The 27,116-nt window shown below is 35.7% G+C and overlaps 1 protein-coding gene across 1 annotated transcript in view; it reads left to right on the forward strand.

The window, feature by feature from the left end:
- Window positions 1-27,116, forward strand: part of DIAPH2 (diaphanous related formin 2) — a 938,691-nt gene that overhangs the window by 53,543 nt on the left and 858,032 nt on the right. The window contains exons 3-4 of the mRNA XM_003274986.3: window positions 1,013-1,189; window positions 20,305-20,409. Of these exons, the coding sequence (XP_003275034.2) occupies window positions 1,013-1,189; window positions 20,305-20,409 (282 nt within the window). The remainder of the gene's footprint in view (window positions 1-1,012; window positions 1,190-20,304; window positions 20,410-27,116) is intronic.

Consider the following 27,116-nt stretch of genomic DNA (forward strand, 5'->3'; position numbering starts at 1 on the left):
ACAGAAACCATAATAAAACTGAGTTGCATTCAGTTTTATGCACATTACTAACTTTTGATGTCCCATGTTTTGTGGTTTAAAATAGAATATCCTATTTACACGCAACTGAAGTCATTAACTCACTTTATGTGAAATAGCAAGCTAATTATTAGAGATTTTACATGGAATCAATGGTTTGAAGTCAATATCCATAAAATAGCAAGTTTTTCATAATAATATTTGTAGGAATAAGAAATTTCTGTTTGTTATATTTCCAGTAAATGGAAAAGGTGATGTTTTTATCTTTGTTTTGCTTCCTCATTGGTCCAACATTTTAGGGAAGAAAACGCTGGGGGAAAATAATAACAGTAACAACAGTAATAAATAGCAGCTAAGTGCAATAAACATATTAACTTATTTAAATTTCACAATAACCCTATGGTGTAAGTAATATCATTATCCCTATTTCAGAGATGAGGAAACAGAGACCAAGTAACTTTCACAAGGTTACTCAGCTAGTAAATCTGTTGAGTCCATGCTCTTAACCATTCTACTGCTACACTGACAAATTATTCATATATACTTGTCATAATTTTTGCAACTTTGAAGGAGAGAAACATTACCATAATTTTCTCTTAGAATTGGATATCAGTAGCTCTTTTTTAGTTTCTTTCTCTTTTTTCATAGTTCTAAAGTTGCCACCAAAGACACATTCTCCCAGAAACAACCAACAGGACTTTGATCCGAGACTTTTTTTTTCCCACTTATTTACTGTGCAAAACAGAAGTGACAAGGGACTAAGTTTTACTTTTGAAGAATACTTTTCACCCCCAGAGTTCTGAAGCTGAAGAGCTACTTCAAGGTTTCAAAATAGTACAATCTCTAACTGGAGCTTGCTGCTTAAAATAGTATTTTGTCAAAAGACAATAATGATATGTATTATACTAAGTGCCGTTTTGATGTTTCAATTCTTCATGTTAGTAGTTCTTGATCTTTTTCTCAGGGCTTTTTACTTATTTATTTTTGTTTGCAGCGTGACCGAATTACAAGTTTTAGAAAATCTACTGTCAAAAAAGAAAAACCTCTTATTCAACATCCTATTGATTCTCAAGTCGCGATGAGTGAGTTTCCTGCAGCTCAGCCATTATATGATGAACGATCTTTGAATTTGTCAGAAAAGGAAGTATTGGATCTCTTTGAAAAAATGATGGTAAGTTATACCCCTAATTTTGATGTAATTTTAAAATGCGTGTGCCCAGAAAAGCACTGAGTTTTAAGGAGGTGTGTTTGTATGGACAGTGTTTATGTCACATAAAGAAGAGACCAGAAACTTGATATAACAAAACTATTTGCAAAAGTATCCTTTTTTTTCTTTTTTCTTGGCAAAACTGTCCTTACCTGTCTATCTCTTCCACTGTGAGCTCCTAAAAGTAGAGGCAGTTTTATTTATCTTTGTTTTCTACTATTTAGTAGTCTCTAGGACATCGAGTCAATTTTTCAGTTAACTGATTTGTGTGTCTGTTTCTACAAAGCAAAAGAGGCCTAGGTCCTCTGCTGAAAACAGCACAAGGTCTCTTGTTGGTTATATGAAATAGACTTGGGAAGGTAGAGAGTAACAATAGAAGGGACAGAGACATTAATTCATCCAAGTTTGTTCTATTAGCAACATTCACACAACCTACATTTTCTAGTATGTTTCCTGTGTTTTATAGCTTGTGGCCTAAATTGTTGCCTATATTAGATAATGAATACCATATTTTGAGTATTCAGAAGTTTATGCAGGAGAGGGGAGAGATGAGGAATTAAACCGTATTACATTGTTAATTTGGCCAGAGAAAGAACTAGAGCTCTTGATTGGTGATTCATTCATTCAAAATTATATCCCACATGTTACTATACATTTTTTGTGGTTGTCTATTTATTTGTGGTTGTCTATTTATCTGTAGTTGTCCACAGGAGTTTCAAAGGTCGCCTTACCCCAAAATAAAAGGTTAAGAATCAATGAAATCTAGACCCTACTATGCCCACTGTGGAATGTCTTGTCATCACCTTTCCTGCTACCCTCATGATTATTTCTCTCCTGCACCTGGAAGAGTTAGTAGGCCTTTAATAAATATTTTTTGGTAGCTGTTGAATGAATCCAAACAAAATTTCCCTTTAAAATTTTCCTTGACTATTCCTTCCATCTAGCCACAACTGGCATTTTGGGTATTCGCCTGAAACAAGTCCTGACACTTTTACCCTTTTTCACTCTTCTTCCTGCTTCTGTGGTGCACCCTTTTTCCTGCTGCTCCTTTCATGCTATCTTCTTTAAACCATCTTTCAACAACTTTTTCTCTTTTGAAGTCTGTTATTGCTGACCTTCCTTGATGATAGCACCTGGCTATACTTTTGTCCTTTATCCTTGCTACTCATTTTGGTGATTTCAACTATTATGCTAATAGCCTTCAATACATTTTTTGCTCTTAGTTCCTTGTTTTCTAAACTCTGACTTTTGCATTTATATATTTAGCTAATTATAGGTATGACTATACCTTGGACTGTGTCATCCTTTAGAATAATTCCACCTCTAAGAGCTGTAACTCTAAAATTTTCCTTAGAAGCTAAACAATTTACACTACCTTTCCAAGACCCTTAATTTTATAGAGCATGTATTGTGTAGTGGTTAAAAACCTGGACTTTGGGGTCATTCAGAATGTTTGTAGCATTCCTTTCCTTTATCAGATAAGCTTTGTTGTGTCTTTATTTGCCAGTATTTTCTGATTACCTAGCTACCCCTCAGTTTATCACCCTAGTGTCCTTAATCACTGAAAACAGTGATGACAGCAACAAACACAGAAATATTCCTTGATACTATTAACACTTTTTATCTTTTTAAATCTTTCTTCTCTTTAGATAAAAATTATGCTCATTGCTTTAAGCTGCTGACAATTTGGTTACTGCCTTTTGCAGTATTGAAATAGTTCTCCGAGTTCATCAGTGGCATTGCCATATTCAGTTTTTTTACACTCAGCATTACAGGGCTATCTTCCCTTCATTGATTATCTTATTCACTTCTAATTTCTTGCCAAATCCCATTGGTTTTGCTTTTGTAATAACTGTTACATTTGTGTCCTCAGGTGTCCTCCAGCTGTTCTTGCCCTACTTTAGATGATAACCCTCTCTAGTTGTTTCTCGTGGCTATTAAAACAGCCTCCTAACTGGTCTTCCTCTCATCCTCCAGGTTTTGCCTATTCCAATCCAGTATTGCCCTATGATTTGGACACAGAGTTCTTTTCTGAAGCCCCAGGTGGGCCTTTATGTTTTCAGAGAATCAGTTTATATGTCCCTACTCCGTTCCCTCAACTATGCTCCTAGATGCCTTTCACACCTTTGCTTTGCTGCTCCAACCTCAGAGCTCTTCCCCACCTTTATTCTCTGCTGATGACCTTGCTGCTTAATTTACAAGTAAATTGAAGCATTCAGAAGAGAACTTCCACAGGTTCCCCCCACCACATTCACCTTTTAGTATCTGCATTCATGTATCTGTCTTGCTACCTATCACCACAGATGAAATTTTCATGTCCGCATTCTTCTACTTGTGTATAAATTTTCATTCCTTTCACCTACTCACAGATATTGCTCCAATAATTTTTTCTTCTCTCTCCTACCATTCTGAGCAGCATATAAACATGCGGTCCCATTTTTCAGAAACCTTCTTTTGACCCTTTCTCTATTGCTAGCTATCACTCCATTTATTTACTATCCTCGGAAGCAAAGCACCTCACAATATAGTTTTATTCATATGCACTGCTTCCAGTTTTAATCATCTCACTTTCTCTTATAAACTCACTCCAACTAGGTTTCCATCCCACCATTCTATCAAAACTGCTCTTATCAATGTCACCAGATATCTTGATGCTGCCAAATCCCATGGTCAATTCTCAGTTCTCATCTTAATTTTTTTTTTTTTTTTGAGACAGGATCTCACTCTTTCACCCAGGCTGGAGTGCAGTGGCATGATTATGGCTCACTGCAGCCTCAATCTCCTGGGCTCAGGTGATCCTCCCACCTTAGCCTCCCAAGTAACTGGGACCACAGGCATGCAGTGCATCACCATACCCAGCTAATCATTTTATATTTTTTGGTAGAGACAAGGTCTTGCTACATTGTCCAGGCTGGCCTTGGACTCCTGAGCTCATGTGATCTGCCTGCCTTGGCCTCCCAAAGTGCTGGGATTACAGGCATGAGCCACCATGCCCAGCCTCTCATCTTGATTGACCTATCAGCAGCATTCTGTGCAGTTGATTATTCTCTCCAATTTGAAACACTTTTTTTTGTCTCCTCAACATTCATCTTGTTTTCCTCCTACCTCTTAGGCCACTCCTTTTCAGTCTTCTTTGCTCGTTCCTCTTTATGTCCTAAACCTCTAAATCAAATTTACATTCAACTTAGTCCTCACATTTGAACTCCAGACTCATATATTAAACTTCATAACCAACATCTTTCCTTGGATGCACAATAGATCTCTCAAAATAACACAACCAAAACTGAACTGCTAATATTCCCATCCAAACCTGCTCCTACAAAAGTCTTCCCTTTCTCAGTTGACGGTATCTCCATCCATCCCCCTAGGCCAAAAACTTTGGATTTGTCCTTCACTACCCTTTTCTCACATTCTACAGTCAAACCATTAGAAAATCTCATTAGCTTTTCCTTCAAAGTAAGACACTTTCAACAGCTGACCATTTCTTACCCACCTCCACTGATACCACACTAGTTGAAGTCTCAGCTGGACTACTATAATAATGGTAGGATTATTAGGATTACCACAACCCCTAATCGATCTTCCTGCTTTCACTCATGACCCTCCATTCTTAGCACAGAAAGATTATTCATTTAAAATATGAACATCATGTCACTTGGCTCCTCAAATCTCCACCATAGTTCTCATGTCACTCAGTGAATAAAAGCCGATGTACTTGCAGTAGCTTATAAGATCCTATATGTTTTGACACCCACCACACCTTACCTTTTTGATATCTTCTTCTACTATTCTCTTTCCGCTAGCTCACAGCTTCAGTTGCACTCGTGCCTTTTTTTTTATTGTAGCTCTAAGGAACAATGATTCCTGTTAGTTTTTCTTTCTTTTGTTTTTTTTTTTTTTTTTTGAGATGGAGTATCACTCTGTCATCCAGGCTGGAGTGTAGTGGCGTGATCTTGGCTCATTGCAACCTCTGCCTCCCAGGTTCAAACGATTCTCGTGCCTCAGCTTCCCAAGTAGCTGGGATTACAGGTGCATGCCACCATGCCTGGCTTATTTTTGTATTTTTAGTAGAGACGGGGTTTCACCATGGCCAAGCTGGTCTCGAGCTCCTGACCTCTGGTGATCTGCCTGCCTTGGCCTCCCAAAGTGTTGGGATTACAGGCATGAGCCACTGTGCCCAGCCGATTCCTGTTAGTTTTTAATTTTTAAATTTATGTACAAGATTTACAGTGTTTTTAAACTTTGTACATTTCTATTTTGTGGTTTGAATATCGTAATGTTTCATCAGAAAATTACTATTTCCTCTTTAAGTATGATTTTTAAAAAAAAAGATTTGCTTGTTGGATTCATAAATGTGATTTAAAGAACTGTACAACTTTGCGCCACATTTTCTCAAATGGGAATTTTTTCTTCCATGGGAATTTTGAAATAGGATATTAAGAAAATACATTTTTCAGGTACTATCATATTGTGTTATAATTTTATTTGATGGATCTCTTTTATGTGACCCACATAATCATTATAGAGTTGTATATGCAGATATTAAAATCCTGTTTATATCTAGTAGTGGGATTGCTGGATCATATGGTAGTTCTATTTTTAATTTTTAAAGGAACCTTCATACTATTTATCATAGTGGCTGTACTAATTTACATTTTTACCAACAGTGTATACAAGTCCCCTTTTCTCCACATCCTGGTCAACAGTTGTTACCTTTTGTCTTCAGTAATAGCCATTCTAAAAGATGTGAAGTCATATCTCACTGGTGTCTTAATTTGCATTATGTTAAGTGAAATAGGCTAGGCATAGAAAGACAAATAGCACATGATCTCATTCCTATGTGAAATCTAAAAATGTTGATTTCATAGAAGTCGAGAGTAGAATGGTGGTTACCAGGGGCTAGGGTAATTGGGCAGTGGGAAGAGGGGTAGGTTGAGGAGATAGTGGTCAAAGGATACAAAATTTCATTTAGATAGAGGAATAACTTCAAGAGATCTATTATACAACATGGTGACTATTGTACTTTTGAAAAATGCTAAGAGTAGATGTAAAGTGTTCTCACCACAAAAATCACAACCATGTGAGGTAATGCGCATATTAATTAGCTAGATTTAGTCATTCCACAATGAGTATATACTTCAAAACATCATGCTGTACATGCTAAATGTATACAATTTTATCTGTCAATTAAAAAAACTTATTTATAAATGGACATATATTATTTTTAAATAACAGTATAATATAATAGGATATCAGAGAAATATGGTTTGATTAAAAGTAACAACCAAAAGTTAAATTGAAAACTTTAAAGATTATATCTCTACTTTGAGAGAAGTCTACTTATACCCTGAATATTACGTATTTTCTATGTTAGTTTGATGGTAATAATCTTACAGTGAACAAATTATTTTATGAATAACTATAGTTTTCATCTACTGTATACTTATGCCTAAGGCATGAAACTAAAACATTTAAATGTATTATTTCAGTTGATCCTTATGACAGTGCCACAAAGTAGGTAAGATTGTTATACCCCATTTTCAGATGAGGAAAGTGAAGCTTAGAGAGAGGCAAGAAAATTGGTTCATTAACTTGACTAAGCTAGTAAGTAGCTGAGCTGAAACTTAAATTTAGGTACGTGAAAATCTAAAACATTGACATTTTTGTAACATCTGCCTTTAATAATGCTTCATTTAAGCTAAATATAAAATTAGTACATTTTCCTTGCACACATAGTGAGAAGTAGAAGGCAAGTCAGAGGTACATTAGAGTGATAGGTAAAGCCAGCCTGGGATGGATTATTTCCTACTGATAATGGAACATTGTCTGTAATTCCTTTTTACAGAGCATCAATTGAGAAGAATGAGTCCAAAAATCTAGCAATGGAAAACTGTTAAAAATGTCATTATCACAGTTGATTGGGAGAAAGCACTTAAGTCATTCTGTTTCTAAAACATGGAAGTAGACTTCCAGATATGAAATTTATCTTTTTTTATTTCACTCCTTGTGGGTGTCTTTCCTTGTACAAATAATGTAAAAGGTGTTCTTGTCATATTTGATGGCTCTTATGACAATCTTCCTTCTTCTGGGTCTTTTGATGGTACCTTTATTGTGCTGTTTCTCTTGATTGGCTTTTCTAGACTTTAGAGCACTACAAAGGTTTAGACCATTTGGTTTCAATACTATATATGTATTTTAGGATAACATACCTTGAGGCGTAAAACTTTTTTTTTTTTTTGAGACGGAGTTTTGCTCTTGTTGCCCAGGCTGGAGTGCAATGGCGCGATCTTGGTTCACTACAACCTCCACCTCCTGGGTTCAAGCGGTTCTCCTGTCTCAGCCTCCTGAGTAGGTGGGATTACAGGCACGCGCCACCATGCCTGGCTAATTTTGGATTTTTATTAGAGACGGGGTTTCTCCATGTTGGTCAGGCTGATCTTGAACTCCTGACCTCAGGTGATCTGCCCACCTCAGCCTCCCAAAGTGCTGGGATTACAGGCGTGAGCCACCGCGCCCGGCCAAAATGTTTTAAATAATTGCAGCAAATAGCACGACATTACGCACAGTAATAATATATGAGACGCTTGACAAGAAATAAATTACCTTATAATTTACTATTTAGAATTTCTGGGTAATGATGTATTGCTGAAACTTTTGGTTAAAAACTTAACAAAAGATAATATTCAAATATAATCCTTTCTTACTCTGAAAATTGAAACTCTTATTATACCTGAGGATCATATCTATCAACAGCAGTTCTCATTGGATAGGCTTGTAGATATAGATAATTGAGCTAAATCTAAAATTACTACAGGATATGTTTTTTCTAAAAAAAGGTAGCTCTTTTTACTTAATTACTAATAGTTCATTTCACAAATCACTCGATTCTTCATAGCTAAGAAAAATTGTGAAATGAGTCCAGTTAACTGAAAGATCTGAGTAGTCTGGTTTTACTAGTATATTAGTAGACTACTAATGTCTCATTGACTCTGGCATCATTCTGTGCATTGGTGCGTCACTTTTCGTATTGTGCTTATTCAACGATGCAATTTTAAAGGGACTTTCTAAGTAATGGTATCAATGGCTATTGCTGGCAAGTTTAAAGTTCCAAATTTGAAATAAATATTTATTTATTTTTTTGTTTAGAGACAGGACCTTGCTCTGTTGCCCAGGTTGTATCACGGGTCACAGCAGCCTCAAACTCCTCACCTCAAGCCCTCCTCCCACTTCAGCCTCCCAAGTATCTGGGACTACAGGCATGTGCCAAATAAACGCGATTTTTTTGTTTATTTTTTGTGGAGATGAGGTTTTGCCATGTTGCCCAAGCTGGTCTCGAACTCCTAGGCTCAAGAAGTCCTCCTGCCTTGGCCTCCAAAGTGCTGGGATTATAGGCATGAGCCACGGCACCTGGCTTTGAAATTTCTTGATGATTATTTATTTTATAGAATGTAAGCTCTTTATTAAGAGAGTGTCTTTCATAGTTTGTAAAAGTGAATTTTGTATTTAGAGTATGGTTACCAACTACTAATTGAAAATTGAGAAGTGGTTCTTTTACTAAAATTTTCAAGAATTAAAACCACTGCTTTTGTAAGATTGTTAAAATTACCTGCATGGGGTAAATCACACTTGCTCTTTAAGATTCTTATCTCCCTCCCATACCCAGAGTCATGTTTTCAAATCTTCCACAACTGGGTAAAGGTAGTAGGATGAAAACAATACTCCTTCCACGTTATTATTATTGGTAACTTTTTTTTTCTTTTTTTTGTTTTTGTTTTTGTTTTTTTGAGATGGAGTCTCGCTGTGTCCATTAGGCTGTAGTGCAGTGGTGTGATCATGGCTCACTGTGGCCTTGACCTTCTGGTATCACACAATCCTCCCACCTCAGCGTCCTGAGTAGCTGAGACTGTATGCATGTGCCACCATGCCTGCTTAATTGTTTTGTAGAGATATGGGTCTTGCTATTTTGCCCAGGCTGATCTCGAACTCCTGGGCTCAAGCAGTCCTCCTGACTTGGCCTCCCAAAGTGCTGGGGGTTACACTGTACCCAGCCTGTATTTAGTGACTTTTAAAGATGACTGAACTAAAGTGGTTCATATTCGTAACTCTTCTCATATTGATCGGAAGCATTTTGTATTACCTCTAATTAGGATTGGATGAAATATCTCCTCAATTCCACTTTAAATGTAAGGAAATTAATAATGCTGTAATTGAATAACTCTTCAACATTTTAAGTTGTCATAACCTTTGAGCTTACTGAGAATAACTGAGCTGGTTTTTGTACACTGAGTATACTGCTTAGGGACTGTTAAATGCTTTAATAGTGTTTTCATCTAGACTGAATTATGCAATTAGAGTTCTTTTTGGGGAGAGGGGTGTTGGGAGAGGGGAGATTTCCATTTTAAGATTAAAAAAGTAAACCCATAGAAATTTCTTGGGAGTTCAAGTTGGAATTTGATTTCTATTAGCAGCACAAGGAGCTCCCAAGTGTAGGTTCAGGTTGCATTGGCAACATATAGATACGTCAATAAGGATTGTGTTCTAATATAGGTAATTAAATAGTTTGTCTTATGCAAAAGATGAGGCTAGTAATGATTTATGATTAACCTCTAGCCATATTTCATTTCAACCTAATTTATTAAAGGTAATGTTTAATATATGATTATACATGCAAATTTGATGTTTTACACTCTTTTCTATTCAGCAATTTATATTAATATACTTTGCATTTTTGTCATAATTTAATGATAGTAGTTATATGCAATAAATACTAAATTATTCCATCTGCTAGAACTCTCATAAGTAATCCCAAACCTTTTAATTTTTGTTCTCTCACTTTTCCCTTTCATTAATTTAGAGAGAATAGTTGTGTTTGAACACTGGGTGTTGTACGTTAACCCAAGCATCCTTGTTCTCCACTGACTGCTATTATGGGTTTCTTTCTCACCCAACCCTAGTCTTTTAGAAGTTAGTTAGCTTGGATGAATCTTTTCGTGCCCTCAGAATAAGTAATTTTAATTAATAGCTTAAGGTAGCACAAAATAAATTATTGGTAAACTAGGTCTTAAAATCTATAATAAGCCATGGAAATAGTTGTCAGAAATGATTAGATTCTCAGAAATTGTCTAGACAGCATAATATCCATAGGTTATATTTACATTTTCAATATCCTTACTCCATATCATTAGATGGAGATAATGCCAGAAGCATTTCTAGACAACATGTTTTATTTTCTTATAAAACTCCTATGAAGAGCTTATAAAAGAGGAGCAAAACTTACCCAGTAAACAGATCTAAAAGGTAACTAAATCTGGGTCAATTTTTAATTTTATTGCCGAGCATGATTATTTAAAAACTTGCCTCTGTTCTTGGTTTGTACAGAGAAATGCTTTCAAAAATATTTCTTCTGTTTTGAAGGATTCTACTAGTATTTATTTGCATGAGTGTATTTAAGCAACTATTTATTGATATGTGCAATGTGCCAGGTAGGATGCTACATGTTGGAAGTGTAAAGATGAATGCAACACCTCCCTTACCCTCAGAGAGCTCAGCATTTACTCAGGGAGAAAAGTAAATAAATTATTTCTATAGCACTAAGATAGCTGTGAATAGGCTACTGTGGGAACTTAGCCCTGTGCAGGGGCTCAGGATGGAAGCAGAGAATACCACCTAAATACACTGTGAAACCCAGTGTTACTTCTGAATTACCTATCCGTCTTTATTTTTTGGCATGAATGTTCTCAAAATTTGAACAGTTTAGTTCGTCAAAGTCCCATGCCTTCCGTATGCCCAATACTGTTTTAAGGTCTGAGAAGAGAGCAGTGAACAACTTAAAGAAAATCCCTACCATCAAGGAGCTTATGTTCTGGCAAGGGTGATATACTGGAACATAAGGTGGAGTTATAAAAGAAAAAGAAAAGACAAATGTCTGTGTCGTGGTTAAGTTTATTTGACAACTCTCTACTGAATGCCAGATACTTTTGTTGGGTACAGCAGACATAAAGATGTCAAAGGTACTATCCCTGCCACAAGGTTTTTATTTTGTATATCCTGCTAACTAAGAATGGTTTTATATTTTTAAATTGTTACCCAAAAAAGACTGTTTCAGGGCACATGAAAGTTATATGAATTTCAGTGTCCACAAATAAAGTTTTGTTGAATGTATCCACGCCCATTTGTTTATGTATTGTCTATAGCTCCTTTGTGCTACAGTAGAGTTGAGTAGTTGAGACAAAGATTATATGGTCTGCAAAACCTAAAATATTTACTGTCTGGCAATTTACAGAAAAAGTTTGCCAACCTCTGGACTAGTCCAAGAGTCTCTAAACCTTTTATTTCCTACCCCATCAGAAAAAAAAAAAAAAATACATATATATATATATATATATATATATATATATATATACACACACATATGTGTTTGAGTAAGTAGCCCTAATATATTTTAAACATTATATACATGCACGTATGTACTAATATTAATATGTACATTATAAAATATACACAGTAAAAATGAGAAAAACGAAAAAGATTTTAAAATGATTTAAAATTAGTTTATTTCTTAATCATACAAGTCTTTGCTGTCATGATTAATAACTTTTTAGTGAGAACAGTGTCACTATGTCATTTTTTTATGTCTTGCTTAAAAATAGGCGGTAATTAGAAAGTTTAGCTCCAAGTTCATTTTATTTTGATATTTGGTTTAATTTCTCTCATAATTGAAACATAAATCTGACAAAGATTTGTAGGTCCAAATGGAACAAGTGCACCATTAGCAACTTACTAAATTGTAGTATTAACTTTTATCAGACCGATCCATGAATCAAGCAAAGATTTCCTGCTGAACCATGACTAGTAAATTCCTGTCTTACTTGATGACAGCCAGTTATTCTTTCAACTAATCTGGAGTGTTGCATTTTTATGTTTCTAAATAAATGGGTTTAAATTGGACTTTAATAAATGGGTCTTCAACAAGTGCCATGGGGAAGATGGGCTCTTTCCATTTTTTCTTCTACATTAGTAATGTGTAGACCCTCATCCTCATGTTTGTGTACTCATGCCTGTTCCAGACAGTACATCTAACACCAGGAAGAAAGAGGAAGTAATTCAAGCAAGGGTGAAGGGGACTGACTTGGAAGTTGGGTCTGTGTGGCTTTTCCAGTAAAGTAGGTTTGAAAAGGAGTTACTTTCTTACTAATTGTTAAAACGTCAAGGAATTTCTTCTCTTTTCGTAAATGAAAAATGCCTAACTCATGCTATATTTCAAGTTTGTTTTTTTTTGTTTTTTGAGATGGAGACTCACTCTGTCACCCAGGCTGGAGTGCAGCTGCGCGATCTCTGCTCACTGCACCCTTTGCCTCCTGGGTTCAAGCGATTCTCTTGCCTCAGCCTCCTGAGTAGCTGGGATTACAGGTGCCCACCACCATGCCTGGCTAATTTTTGTATTTTTAGTAGAGATGGGGTTTTGCCATGTTGGCCAGGCTGGTCTTGAACTCCTGACCTCAGGTGATCTGCCCACGTTGGCCTCCCAGAGTGCTGGGATTACAGGCATGACACTGTGCCTGGCAATTTCGACAGTTTTAAAATACTTTATCTTGAAATAACCAGAAATATCTCTGGTTTTCATGTTAACTACCTATTTCATTTCAAAATATTGTAAATATTTTATTGTATTTGAAATATCTTGCTTTTATTTAAAGAAGAACAATCTTCTTGACTCTATGTAGTACTCTGTATACTTCAGTTTCAACTTCTTGCAATGGCCTTGAATTTTACATGTGGGTTTACCTGACTCAGGAATCCTTCCCTCATAGTTTTTCCACAAAACCTCTTTTTATTAAATAAATCATTTATTTTGGTTATGTGTTTTCTCTGTTAAATTGTTCTATTGGTGAGTCAAAGAAAAGTAGTTTATATATGTCATTATAGAAACAATCTAGCAAATATTATAAGGTGAGATGTTTTTAAAAAGGCTATATTTTTATCCAACTGCATAGTAAACCTCCTACACTAATTGCTTAAATACTTGCTTTAGCAAATTTTCAGTAATGATCTATATGTGTCTTCTGATACGTCAGTATTTGCTGACAAAGAAATGTACTTCAGCTTCCTGCCATGTTGTTTTGCATGGATTGTTTCAGCTGCTTTTACCAAGTGTTTCTCTAATGCCATGGTACCTTTTGTCAGTTGTTATTAAAGAAAATTCACGAGAAGCTTCTAAACATATCATTAAGTTTACAAAGTATCGCTAAGGTACTGGATTTGAGTATAACATTCTAATTATTGCAGAGAAAAATGACGAATGACTGAGAATTGAAGAATGAATGAATGAGAATACAAATGAATCAATAGGCAGCTGGTTCAACTTTTGACCTTCTCATTTGATCCTATTCTTATATGGCTTCTCAGTAATAACTTTAAGAATGTAATGTTTGCTGAAGTGAAGGAATTTGTCTATAATAGGAAATTGTATCATGGCATATGAGAAGCATAAAAAAATGGTTTAGTATTTACAAATGTGGCTTTAAAAACATTATAGGCTGGGCGTGGTGGCTCAAGCCTGTAATTCCAGCACTTTGGGAGGCCGAGGGGGTGGATCACGAGGTCAGGAGATCGAGACCATCCTGGCTAACACGGTGAAACCCAGTCTCTACTAAAAATACAAAAAATTAGCCGGGTATGGTGGCGGGCACCTGTAGTCCCAGCTACTCGGGAGGCTGAGGCAGGAGAATGGTGTGAACCCGGGAGGCGGAGCCTGCAGTGAGCCGAGATCTCGCCACTGCACTCCAGCCTGGGTGAAAGAGCGAGACTCTGTCTCAAAAAAAATAGTAATAATAATAAAGAAAAATAATAAAAGTAACATTATAAATGGTCAGCTAGACTTCAAACAGTGTTTTTTAAAACCACAAAATACTACATTTTTTCTCATGTATTATAGATATATCAAATGTTAAACATGCTAAAAGCTTGCTTTTGTTTTGAATAGCATAAGAAATCAGTATGTTTAGAAATAGTCTCATATTCAATTACACTGTTTAGAGTTAATATTGAATTATGAATATTGCTCTATTTAGCTTTATTATTGTATTATAGATCTGGAGTTAATGATTTGGAAGTGTTAGCTGCCTAATTAGTAGAATGTATCTTATTTCTGTAGAATAAAATGAGTCATTATGGTATCTTCACATGAATGATACTCATTTCCAATTAACCTATGCCGCAAATTTATAAGTATAAAAAACTATTGCTGATTCTAAAGCAAGTTAATATATTTAAAGAAAAGGTCTTAAATATCACATTGGTTCAACAAATATTTATTAAATGTTTACTGCATTCCAGGAATTATGCTCTTTGCTAGGAGTACAAAGATAAGTAAGTTCCTATTCTCAGCTTCGAGTTTAGGAGAGATAGATTTATCGCATAATTTCAATGTAAGTGACACATAAGGAATTAATATGGAAGAATAGGATAAGGGTAATTATTTTCAAATCAGGTGCTTTAGGAGAAATCTTCCTGAAAAATTAGTGGTTGAGCATAGTCCTGAAGTATAATAGCCAGATGTGAATTTGGAGGGGGCAAGGATGGGCATTAACAGATGGAGAAGATGGTAAAGATGACCACATTTCAGGCAGGGAGAACAGCATCATGAGCAAAATAATGAGTGTGTAACAACACAGTTTATGTAGCAAAACTACAAACAACCTAACTTTATTAAAATTTAAGGGGTAAGATGAAAAGCGGTTAAAAGACTGAGGTTGGGAGGTGATATCGCTAATAGCTAGCATTCTTTGAAAGCTAGTTAATATACACCAGGCTTGTCATGCATGATCACACCCAGTCTTGACAACATTCCTCAGAGGTGCATAATCTTACATTGCTCTTATTGTCCTGCCTGCCTCCCTACAAAATAATTCTGTGATGGCATGATATCAGCAGTGTGTGCCATTAAAAACTGAATGGGCACACGGTAATGTAGAAATGTCACTGGAAGCAGAGAAACACTCTACCTAGAGACTGCAAAAGGTGACGCTACCACACTCTTAGGCCAGGCTGTGAAGTATAGAAATACAGACACTTAATCTTATCAGCGTTCCAGAGTTGATTCTACTTGGAGGATGCGGATTGATGATAACCACATTTACAGGTGACTGAAATTTAACCGGAATTTTTTTAGGCAATAGAGACATAGCCCAGCATATGTGAGCAGAACATAGGGATTTTGATGAAAACAAAAACAATATGAGTCAGCAGAATGATGTACTTGGCCAGTAAGATAATAAAATCAAGAGGGTGAATTAATAGAGGTGTAAGTATTTCAAGGTGAGGGAGGTGGACATTCTTTCCTTCCTTGCGTTTGTTAAACCACAGAGTATTTGAGAGAGAGATGTGGACACCAACCCATGTTACATGAAGATAAGTTGAGTACTTTAGCCTGAAAGAAGGAATGTGGTCTTCAAATAACATTTATGTGGCTCTTGAATTAATTTCCTTCTGTCCAATCTGACATTTCTTCTTAGTTCAACTCTTATCTCTAGTCACTTAAATTACTTCAGCCCAAATTATTGAACAATAAGAAAAATCCACTCTGGCAGGTTTAAATAGAACATAATTTTAGAGGATATTAGGTAGTTCTTGAATTAACAGAGTTGCAGAAACAGGCTCTAGATAACTATAGGAATAACTTCCAGAACCACACAACTGAAATACAGTTCCAATTAAGGAGCTCTTATCCCAGAACCATTTGATCAAAATGTCTTAATGAAAAAGACACAGTTAATGCCATCAGTTCTGTAACAACATCACCTCTGTTGCCACCTACATCAGCAAAATGGATGGCCTATTTGTGGCCTGCTTCCTCACATAGTTCACTTCTAAATCTACACCTCCTATACATGCAATGTGTTGGTGGAGACTAAGCCACATGCCTGCACTCTAGTTGAAAGGGAGACTGACAAATATAGCTTTGATGAATTCTACCTTTGTCAGGTGGGACTGACAACGTGAGGATGTGTTAAATTGTAGAGGGTATGTTCAAGTGATGTTGGGCAGCAAAAAATGACACCTGACCACTAGAGTTTCCTGACCAGTCTCCCTCCTTCCAGTCAGATTTTTTTCATCCTTTGAGACCCACAACCTGGTGAAGACTTCTCTGACCTTTCCATCTGCCCTGTGTTTCCAAAGAATCTGATACATGCCTCAGTTAGAATTATTTGTTACTACTAGACCGTAAATTATTTATTCAACAAACATATATAGCATTTACTAAGTATCAGGCATTGTTCTAAGTGCTTTATAAATAATATTTAATTTGAGTATGAAAACAGTCTACCAGATTAGATAGCCTAGCATAGTTTCTGGTGTGTAGTATGTGTTCAGTAAATAAGTGATTCAGAATTTTAAAAGTAGAGAAGAAAAAAGGTCATGCCACCCACTTTAACACATATTATTTTGTTGTACATATTTCATGTCCAGTCATCGAAGGAAAAATTTGGCAAAAATTAAACTACCCTAAGATGAGTGGGGCTGTCTGAGGAGGTAGGGAGTTCCCTGTCAGTTGAAATAGATACATACGCTGGGTGTGGTGGCTCGCACTTGTAATCCCAGCACTTTGGGAGGCCGAGGCGGGTGGATCACTTGAGGCCAGGAGTTTGAGACCACCCCGGCCAACATGGCGAAACCCCGTCTCTAAAAATACAAAAAAATTAGCTGGGTGTGGTGGTGCGTGCCTGTAATCCCATCTACTTGGGAGGCTGAGGCAGGAGAATCGCTTGAACTTGGGAAGCGGAGGTTGCAGTGAGCCGAGATCAGGCCACTGCACTCCAGCCTGGGCAACAGAGCAAGTCTCCACCTCAAAAAAAAAAAAAATAAAAAAAAGGAAATAGATACAGAACATAGATGAGCATCTGTGGACCACATCATAAGTGCTATCCAACGTAGTTTCTATGATTCTACTTTGATTCAACAATGCCAGAGCCTATGAGAGAGAGAGAGGAAAAAGATGTCTTCTGCCTTCTAGTAAGTCATTAACAAGTAAAATATCCAAATGAGAAACAACATTAGATAGAAAAGTGGGGATAGAGACAGTGATCCAGGTAATTAGGAAGAGAGGTCATGTATATATACACAAAATTTATAGGTATTGACTATGAATGAATCATCATAGGAGTTGCTGCACTGGTGGCAAATACAGATTTTTGCTGTCAACAAAGTTACTATTCAATAGATAGATGCAATTTGTCTACTTTTGAGGATTGTCTTTCACATTCTCACATATGCATCTTTAAAATAACTTTGATGCCGGGCGTGGTGGCTCACACCTGTAATCCCAGCACTTTGGGAGGTCGAGGCGGGCGGATCATGAGATCAGGAGATCGAGACCATCCTGGCTAACATGGTGAAACGCCGTCTCTACTAAAAATACAAAAAATAACCGGGCATGGTGGTGGGCGCCTGTAGTCCCAGCTACTCAGGAGGCTGAGGCAGGAGAATCACTTGAACCTGGGAGGTGGAGCTTGCAGTGTGCCGAGATCGTGCCACTGCACTTCAGCCTGGGTGACAGAGGGAAACTCCGTCTCAAAAAATAAAATAAAATAAATAAAATAAAATAAAATAAAATAACATTGATACTGTTCTTCGCCAGTTAGTTTACTTTATCAAAAAAAAAAAATAGAATGCTCAGAATTTCTGTAAGAGTAAAGGGATAAAAATACTGATTCTTTTTCTTAAAAAATTTAGATATGATTCACATACCATAAAATTCACCCTTTTACAATGTGCTTTTTTTTTTCTTTTTCTTTCTTTCTTCCTTTTTTTTTTTTGGAGACAGGGTCTTGCTCTGATTTCCAGGCTGGAGTGCAGTGACAGAAACACAGCTCACTGCAGCCTCCACCTCCTGGTCTCAAGTGACCCTCCTGCCTCAGCCTCCCAAGTAGCTGGGACTGCAGGTGCACACCACCACGTCCAGCTAATTTTTTAAAAGTTTTTGTAGAAGCGAGGTCTTGCCGTGTTACCCAGGCTGGTCTCAAACTCCTGGGCTCAAGTGATCCTCCTTCTTGGGCCTCCCAAAGTGCTAGGATTATAGGCGTGAGCCACTGTGCGTGGCCAAATTCATAGTTTTTTTTTTTTTTTTTTTTTATTCAGAGCGTGAAACTAGCACAACAACTTTGAGAACAGTTGTATCACCCCATAAAGAAACACGATACCCATAATCAGTCAGAATCCAAACTCCCTCCTCTTCTCCCCTGGCCCTGGCAACCTCTAATTTATATTTTGTTCCTATAAATTTGCCTATTTGGGACATTTAATATGAATAGAATCATAGAATATATGGTCTTTTATAATGCTTCTTTCACTTAGCATAATGTGATTTCAAGATTCATCCAGGTTATAGCATGTATCAGCACTTTATTCCTTTTTAGAGCTGAATAATATTTCATTGTATGATATGCCACATTTTGTTTATCCATTCATCAATTGATGGATGTTTGGATTGTTTCTACTCCTTGGCTATTATCAATAATGCTGCTGTGAACATTCGTGTGCAAGTTTTTGTATGGACATATGTTTTCATTTTGCTTAGGTATGTAAGCTGGGTCATATGGTAGATAAATCTGTTTAACTTTTGTAGGAACTGCCAGACTGTTTTCCAAAGTGGTTATATCATTTCTCTTTCCCACCAGCAATGTGTGAGGGTTCCAATTTTTTCAATTTGTTGCCAAAATTTATTATTTTCCTCTTTTTTTCTAGCTATCCCTAGTAGAAGTGAAGTAGTATCTCATTGTGGTTTTGATTTGCATTTTCCTACTGACTAATGATGTTGAATATCTTTTCCTGTGCTTATTGGCCATTTGTGTATCTTTTTGTTGTTGTTGTTGTTGGAGTCTTGCTCTGTCGCCCAGGCTGGAGTGCAGTGGTGTGATCTCAGCTCACTGCAAGCTCTGCCTCCTGGGTTTACGCCATTCTCCTGCCTCAGCTTCCCGAGTAGCTGGGACTACAGGCGCCCGCCACCAGGCCTGGCTAATTTTTTGTATTTTCAGTAGAGATGGGGTTTCACCATGTTAGCCAGGATGGTCTCGATCTCCTGACCTCATGATCCACCCGCCTTGGCCTCCCAAAGTGCTGGGATTACAGGCGTGAGCCACTGTGCCTGGCCTGTATATCTTCTTTAGAAAAATGTCTGTTCAAGTGTTTTGCTCATTTGTTACTGGACTCTTGTCTTTTTATTATTGAGTTGTAAAAGTTCTTTGTATATCTGGGTACACATCTATATCAGACATATGATTTATAACCATTTTCACCTATAGATTGACTTTTCATTTGGTGTTGCATTTTGAAGCACAGTCATTTCCAGCTTGGTTCTGTGACCTTGTCAAGGGGTCTTCATATGTCACAAGGATTACCATGAATTTCAAAATGAAGAAAAACAATTTGTCTAATCAAGTGTTATAAGTGTATATATCACAAAATAAAGGTAGATTTCCAACTGAATTAAAGTTTATTGAACCTCAAAACAATGTGTTCTTGTAACTTAATACTTTTCCTTCTAATGAGTGACATTTATTACCGCAATACAGCTAACTGTTTCTGCTTTTTTTTCTTTTCCAAATCCAACAACTTCTTGTGAACCTTCTTCAGTGACATATAGATATATAGACCCTGCCAATTGGCAAATTATATTTGCTTTCCCAGGTAATAACGATCCTAAGGGAGCATATGCCAAACAGCATTTTGTGTGTGTGTTTGCTATCAAGATAAATAAAGAGCTTTGTTAGCATAGATATCATGTATATCTATGTTATAAACTGCCAGTTTATTCTGTGGAATAGTTTTAGAAATATTTTTTTCTTTCTGCTCAGTAGTTGGCTAGGTAGAGATGTGAACCATGAATACATGGTACAATTTACACAAAACTGTGGTATCTAGAGTGAAAAATAACAGCGAAGTATCCCAAAAAAGGATTTTTGACATTAGTCACCACATCAATTAGTATTTTAAGACATAGAAATTATTAATCTTTATTAATCACTTTTGAAGCTCTTAAGTGGAAATTTATCAATGCTCACAGTAAATATTATTTCTTACAGGAGGACATGAACCTTAACGAAGAAAAAAAAGCTCCTTTACGAAACAAAGATTTTACCACCAAACGTGAGATGGTTGTCCAGTATATTTCTGCCACTGCCAAATCTGTAAGTAGGGAGATTTTTCTAGCACCAACAGAATAAGCAATGAGCTTAGCATCATTCTGCTTAAAAATAAACAAACCTCAGCTCTTCAGATTACCTCATTGTACTCATATAGACTGTTCAGAAAACAATTTATATATGTTACACATTTAATATTAAGTATATATTTTTAAACTATTCATCATTAGAAATGGGACGTTTCCATTATTACAAGCAAGACAAAGGATACAAAGCTCTGAGGTAATCCAGTCCAGTCCTGAGCTTTTGTGTACATACTAAAAATCGACTGCATTTTGCAGATATTCTGCTCAAAATGTGGTTTGTTAGATGAAAATTTCGGATTTTGAAGAAGGTACAACTTAGTATAGTCAAAGCTTAAGTTTACATTAAAGCTACATGTTTGGTGTCTACTTGCATGAAACTTTTAGCAGTATTTTTTAATTTGCAGTTAGCTTTTTTCATAATTTTATATGATGCAAACTAAGCTGCCTCATAATTGCTATTGTATAGCTTCGTTTAATGTAAAGGATGTCACCTAATAGGAGCTATAATCAAATCTGTGAGTCCCAAGACTTGAAAGTAAAGTTCATTGAAAGGACTTTTTATTATTAGGAAACTTTGTGTTTCAGTGGAGTATTTTGCTCTGTTCACTTCCTAATGCACTTCCAAATATAGTCTTAAGCTTTGATTTTTTTTTTTTTTTGGTAAGAAAAAATTGTATTTTTGAAATAGCAAAATGCATCTTTTACATTTCTGTAAAGAAAAAGCTTTTAATACCTAGAGTTCATAAAATCACTGTATGTGTGTATATGTGTGTATATATATGTATACACACACAGTGATATTTTTTGTGTATACGTATGTGTGTACACACACGTACACTATTTAGGTCATGTGTTTTACATTTCATAAGTTGACCATTGCAGAAAACAAGTCTTCATTGAAAAAATATATTCTAAAGTTATTTGGCTATCCTATTAATGCTATTTCAGTACAGCAATTCCAGTGGCAATTACTAATGCATTTTGCCATGAATTCTACGATTGTATTGATTCTGTATTGTACTTGAAACAAGCTAAATCTGAATGCTGAACTATTTAAACATAACACATTGCAGCTCCGCCATAGCAGAGCAACAGCATGTTTTTTAATTTGCTTCTGGTATCCAAGGGCAGAAATATGTTTCAAGTGATAAGTGAAATTTGCCATGAGCGTCGTTTTCAATAGAATTAGGTGATGCATAGGGTTTTACTTTGAAATTCTGATGAATCTCCTCTCATTTTTGCACTCAAGTTATTGTTCACCGTAAAATGCTTTAGGAAATGCAGGATGTACATTCAATGTTATTTTTCAACTACCTAAAGGCTGATACACTAGTAAATCTATATGACTGAATCTGAGTGCAAAGTACAGATAATAACATATGAATAATTATGTGGTGGTTTTAATGATAAGATTTTGTTAGAGTCTCTGACTCATTTGTTGTTGTTTGTGTAAGTGGGACTGAATATAATGATTATATGAAGCTCTTATTCCTTGACCTTTTGATTATTACATGATTTCTGTGCAGAACTTGTTTTCATTTATTCTCATATTATTTCCTCTTCAAGTGACCAAAGAAATGCACACTTCAAGTTATATACTGATTTTTAAGATTAAAATGCAAAAAACTGGATAAATATTAGATGAGCTCACTTGAATTGCATTATTCAAAAGATGGAAATTCAGTGTTCCTCAAAAGACATGAAAATTCTATGTTTAAGGCATTAGCCTCAAAATCAGAACTACTTAATGGCCCTTATTTGTTTCATTCAGTGTACATATGAGCACCTGAAATATGCACAGCACTTTGATAAGATTTCCAGGATTATACGTATTTTTGCTAATATTTTTCGTGGGCCAGATACTATGATGGAAGAAAGGCTGTTGACAAGCATTTTTAAAGCTTTCTCATCTTGGAAAGACATTAATTAGTACTGTGTTTTCTATCATTAAAACCGCAAAAATTAGTTATATAATTTCCTTTTGAAGGCGAGAGGGTTGGCCTTCAGTAACAAACAATAATCTAATCTTTTGACCTTTTCATTATCACAACACTAAAGTTTGCATTTAGAGTAGACATGATAGTTACCACTACTTTATGAAAATGCTTTCTAGTTAGTCACAGCTTTCATCTTGAGGTAGCAAAGTTAAGAGCTAGAGTCCCTGGTGGAAAAATGTTTCATAGTCACATGTAAAACATGTGAGAATTGTAGTTAAATTTAAACATAAATCGTACATTTTCCCCGTTTAACACCTGCATTAATCATTTTGTATGGGATCTAAAACCAAATTTTAGATAGAAATGTCTATCATGCTCCTGGGTTCCTGAGTAAGGACATAAAAATAAAATGAAGCTCTACACCAATGTGTGGTCAAAACTTGTTTCTAAAGCAAACAAGAGTCTTTTGTTGTATGATTAACTTCGCTAAAGTTAGCATGGAAAAGGAAACTATAAAGGAAACCATAAGATAATAATAAAAACTATTGCTTAGTTTTTTCTTCTTAAAGTCCCATAATAGAGAATGTTAAATTGTGTGAATGTTAAAGGAAAAAGTTTGAATAACTCTGTCCGTGATGAATGAACTTTAAATAGAGGGATGGAGAAGAACCTTCTTTCTGCATTTTATCCTCCATTGTTCATTGTAGGAAGCGTAGTTATGGATCTGACGTAGAGTAATAGGTATATGTAGATAATTTGACCACAAATAACCTGGAAGAGTCTATATTTTCAAAACACCAGCATATGTTTTCAGAAAATGGAAAACCAAGCTTTGTTAATATTGCAGAAGTTGTCCTACCGATTGGTAATCCTGAAACAAGATGTTGGTAATTTAGAGGGGATCTCACGGGCACTTAACAGCACATATAGACATTTATGAGGAAAAGTTATTCACCGAAGTCCCAGCATTAGTTTGTCAAATGCCAGTGTCATTCCTAGAATGTTAAGGGATTGGTTTATTTTGAATTTAAATCATAATCTTTGAAATTTTAAAATATGTAAAGTTATATTTTTTAAGACATGTGAACCATTGAGAGGCAGCATTGGTTTTTTTTTTTTTTTAATCTCAGTAGGAAATAATTTAAAATAGTGATGCCAGCTACATCTGCAGATTTGTTAGACTGACCTGTATAATGAGTAGTTAAAAGTTGCAGTATATCTATATGTGTATGTGTATACATATATTATGGTTTTGCTTTTGTCATTATCAGATACTCTTTCAGGTCTTTTCCAGGTATGATCTGGATATATCAAACAGTTGAACCCAGACATGGCCAAAATATTTTCTCTTAGCTTCTGTTGGGTACTAAATCTTATCTATTGCCGTTTGTGCTTTAGCTAAATGCAGTTATTTTGCAATGCAAATGAATCATTAAATGGGCCATATTCTGGTTGTTTCACTGAGTATAGACCTGCTTTAATTGTTAACGCAGGCTCACATTCTTTTGTTAGTCTCATGTCTGTGCTAAATAAACAAGGGACAAATACAACCTCTGTCTTTTTGGTGGGAGGAAATAATTGAGGTCAATAGCATATCTTTTAATTCAGAAGACTGTTAATGGCACCAAAGAGGCTTTTATCCAACTAAATAATCACTGCTTGTAAATAGTCTACTGAATGAATATTTAAGAAAGCTACTTCTCTATTCTGAGATTCATGGATTCTTCTGAAATAATTTACTTGGAAATTGTCATTATCTTTTTGTATTTTATGATATCCTTTTCAACATAGGATTCTTACTGGGGTTTCAGTTAAATTTGATTTTTATTTTTAAAGCACTAACTGAAAAATAGAACACATTTTGGTAATAACTGCTATCGGATTAATGGTTTTATATTGTGGCTTAGCTGTTTTTTGGACACTGCTTGATATTCAAGTGTGGGAATCTGATAACAGTGATTTGATTTATATTTGGATTTTTGCATAAAATTATGTTTAGGACTATGAGTTTACTTCCTGCTTTCTTAAACACAATTCTGCCTCTCAGAAATTCTTTTATCACTTATCCATTAGGAAAGCTCAGTTGGAGCTGCAATTTTTGAACTATTTCCTCCTTCTGAACATGTGCATGTTTAGATGTAAAATGCTTCTTTGTCTTCACATTATGTAGAAAATTCTGATCTTATAATAGAAATGCTAGGATTACCTAGAAAACTAGAATAATAAGTAATCTATCTTTTTTATAATTTTCAAGTACAATATAAAACAGTATTATACACCTTAAATTTATAACAATAAAAAATATTTGTTTTCAACCTAAAGTTTACTTCTGAACTTAATGCATGACTTTAAATGTAACATTTCTATACTAAAATACCTTAACAGTATACCTGCCATAAGAAGGTGTACTATTTCAACCTTTTTTTTTTTTTTTTTTTGAGACGGAGTCTCGCTCTGTCACCCAGGCTGGAGTGCAGTGGCGCGATCTCGACTCACTGCTAGCTCCGCCTCCCGGGTTTACGCCATTCTCCTGCCTCAGGCTCTCCGAGTAGCTGGGACTACAGGCGCCTGCCACCACGCCCGGCTAATTTTTTTGTATTTTTAGTAGAGACGGGGTTTCACCGTGGTCTCGATCTCCTGACCTCGTGATCCGCCCGCCTCGGCCTCCCAAAGTGCTGGGATTATAAGCGTGAGCCACCGCGCCTGGCCTATTTCAACCTTGATAGTATACCTGCCATAAGAAGGAAAGAAAAGAAAAGGCAATATTGGAAAAAAAATTTCTATTGATAACTTTTTCAGGGGCTATGAGCTGGTAAAAAAATCTGATGCCTGATTACACTTAACGTTGCATAACTTGATATTTAGATTATACTGTATGAGAAGCCCATTATAGTACATTAAAAAAATCCTCAAATAGTAATTATCACTTATTTGAGAATCCTTATTCTGTAGACTTTACACATTTTTTGAAACATAGTAGAAATTAATATTGATGTATCTATTTTAGCCTGTATATCTAAAGTATCAAAAATATAAATAGGGTTAGCTGTTTACTAATTTACTAAACACTTAACCTCTGTGAAAAGCTTCTCACTACTAATATTGTTGCTGTTTGTTTTTTTTCACACCATAACCACTCTTCGTTGACCACTGCATGCAGATAGTTGGAAGTAAAGTTACGGTGAGTACAAAAGATGTATTTTACCCTTAGATATAAATTTGTGGTTTTGTAAATTGTGATTTTTGCTTGCAGTATTTTATATGTTTGGTTCTTTTGGTATATATTTTACCAAAGCAGTGAGATGAATGTTATGATCAGGTGATTAGAATTTAGCCTGGGCAAATATTTTTTCTGTGGTTTTTGGGAGATGTTTTAGAACTAGAATATGCTTGTATATTTTATCTTAGAAGTTTTCACCTTTTTTTTTTTCTGGAATTATGCGTGTGTCAGTCTTTATGATTCTGATGAAATTGTATGTTTTACCTCAATTTATCAGGAGGAGAATCCTAAAATGTTGGTTTATGCTAACGGGAATTCTTATTAAAATATGTCACTTTGATTTCAGTATCACTGAGCACATAGAGTAATGAAAATAACCCTTTTCATGCAGTCGGGAGGCCTGGGTGCTTGTCTTTGTTGGATGCTACTAATCAGCTTTGCTACTTTGGGCAAGTCATGTAATTTCTCTGGGGCTCAATTATTAAATGGATAAATTGAAATGATTAGCTCAAATTATCTTTTAAGGTTCTTTCCATGGCTGTCATTTAAAGGTTTTATATTCAAGGCACTATATTTCAGTGCTATAATTACATGATACACTATTACATAACATGCCCAAAGTGGCCTGTACTGTGATTGAGAGCTGTTTGTAATTACCTTATCTTCATGACTAAGCACTCTCTAGAGAACAGGGTGGTAGGAAACATTATCTTTAACATCACCGAGTACTGAGGTATCTAGAATAGTGAATGTATTTGTTTGTTTTGCTTTTAAAAATTGATTCCTTCTTTTCATTATCTTACTCTTTTTTTTTTTAAATTCATGAGACATCTAGGGGGAAAAGCCATCATCCTTTCAGGATAATTTAAAAAATCGAATATTTATTTAGTGCTTATTATATGCCAAGAATTACTCTAGGTGCACTGATGACTGGAAAATAAGAATGAGATAGGACCTAGTTGATATGTGTTGAAATAATCAAACCTTAAATTATGCATGCTGACTATAAATGTAATAGGAATTCGTAAGTAGGAGAGAGAAGTAAGGTTGGAGTAATTAGAGAAAAATCTGTGTAAATTTCTGCACTTAAATTGGGCTTTCAGGGAATAATTAGTTACGATGGCTGGGGTTTGGCTAGGGAGGAGAGACTGTGGAGAAGCTCTCAGATTCTGGAAGTAATATTAAATGCAAAGGCCTGAAGAGAACCAAACCATGTGTGTGGAGGCAGAGAAGAGGGAAGTGAGAGATGAGGTTGACTTTGTTGAAACAAAGAATGTATATTGGAAAGAGTAAAAAATCAAGTTGAAGGATGGTCTTGAAGTCCAGGCAGCAAATTATAAATTAGTTTGAGCAAGGAGGTAACATGATGGAAGCAGTGTTTAAGAAAAATAAATTCGATAGGTGGATAGGCTGGATTAGGCTAATGGTTCTCAAACTGGAAAGTACATGAAAATGCGAATTTTGTCCTGCTCCAAGAAGATTGTGATTCAAGTGGCCTGGGATATGGCC

The sequence above is a fragment of the Nomascus leucogenys genome, chromosome X (genome assembly GCF_006542625.1).
Source record: "Nomascus leucogenys isolate Asia chromosome X, Asia_NLE_v1, whole genome shotgun sequence".
Classification (NCBI taxonomy): Eukaryota; Metazoa; Chordata; class Mammalia; order Primates; family Hylobatidae; genus Nomascus; species Nomascus leucogenys.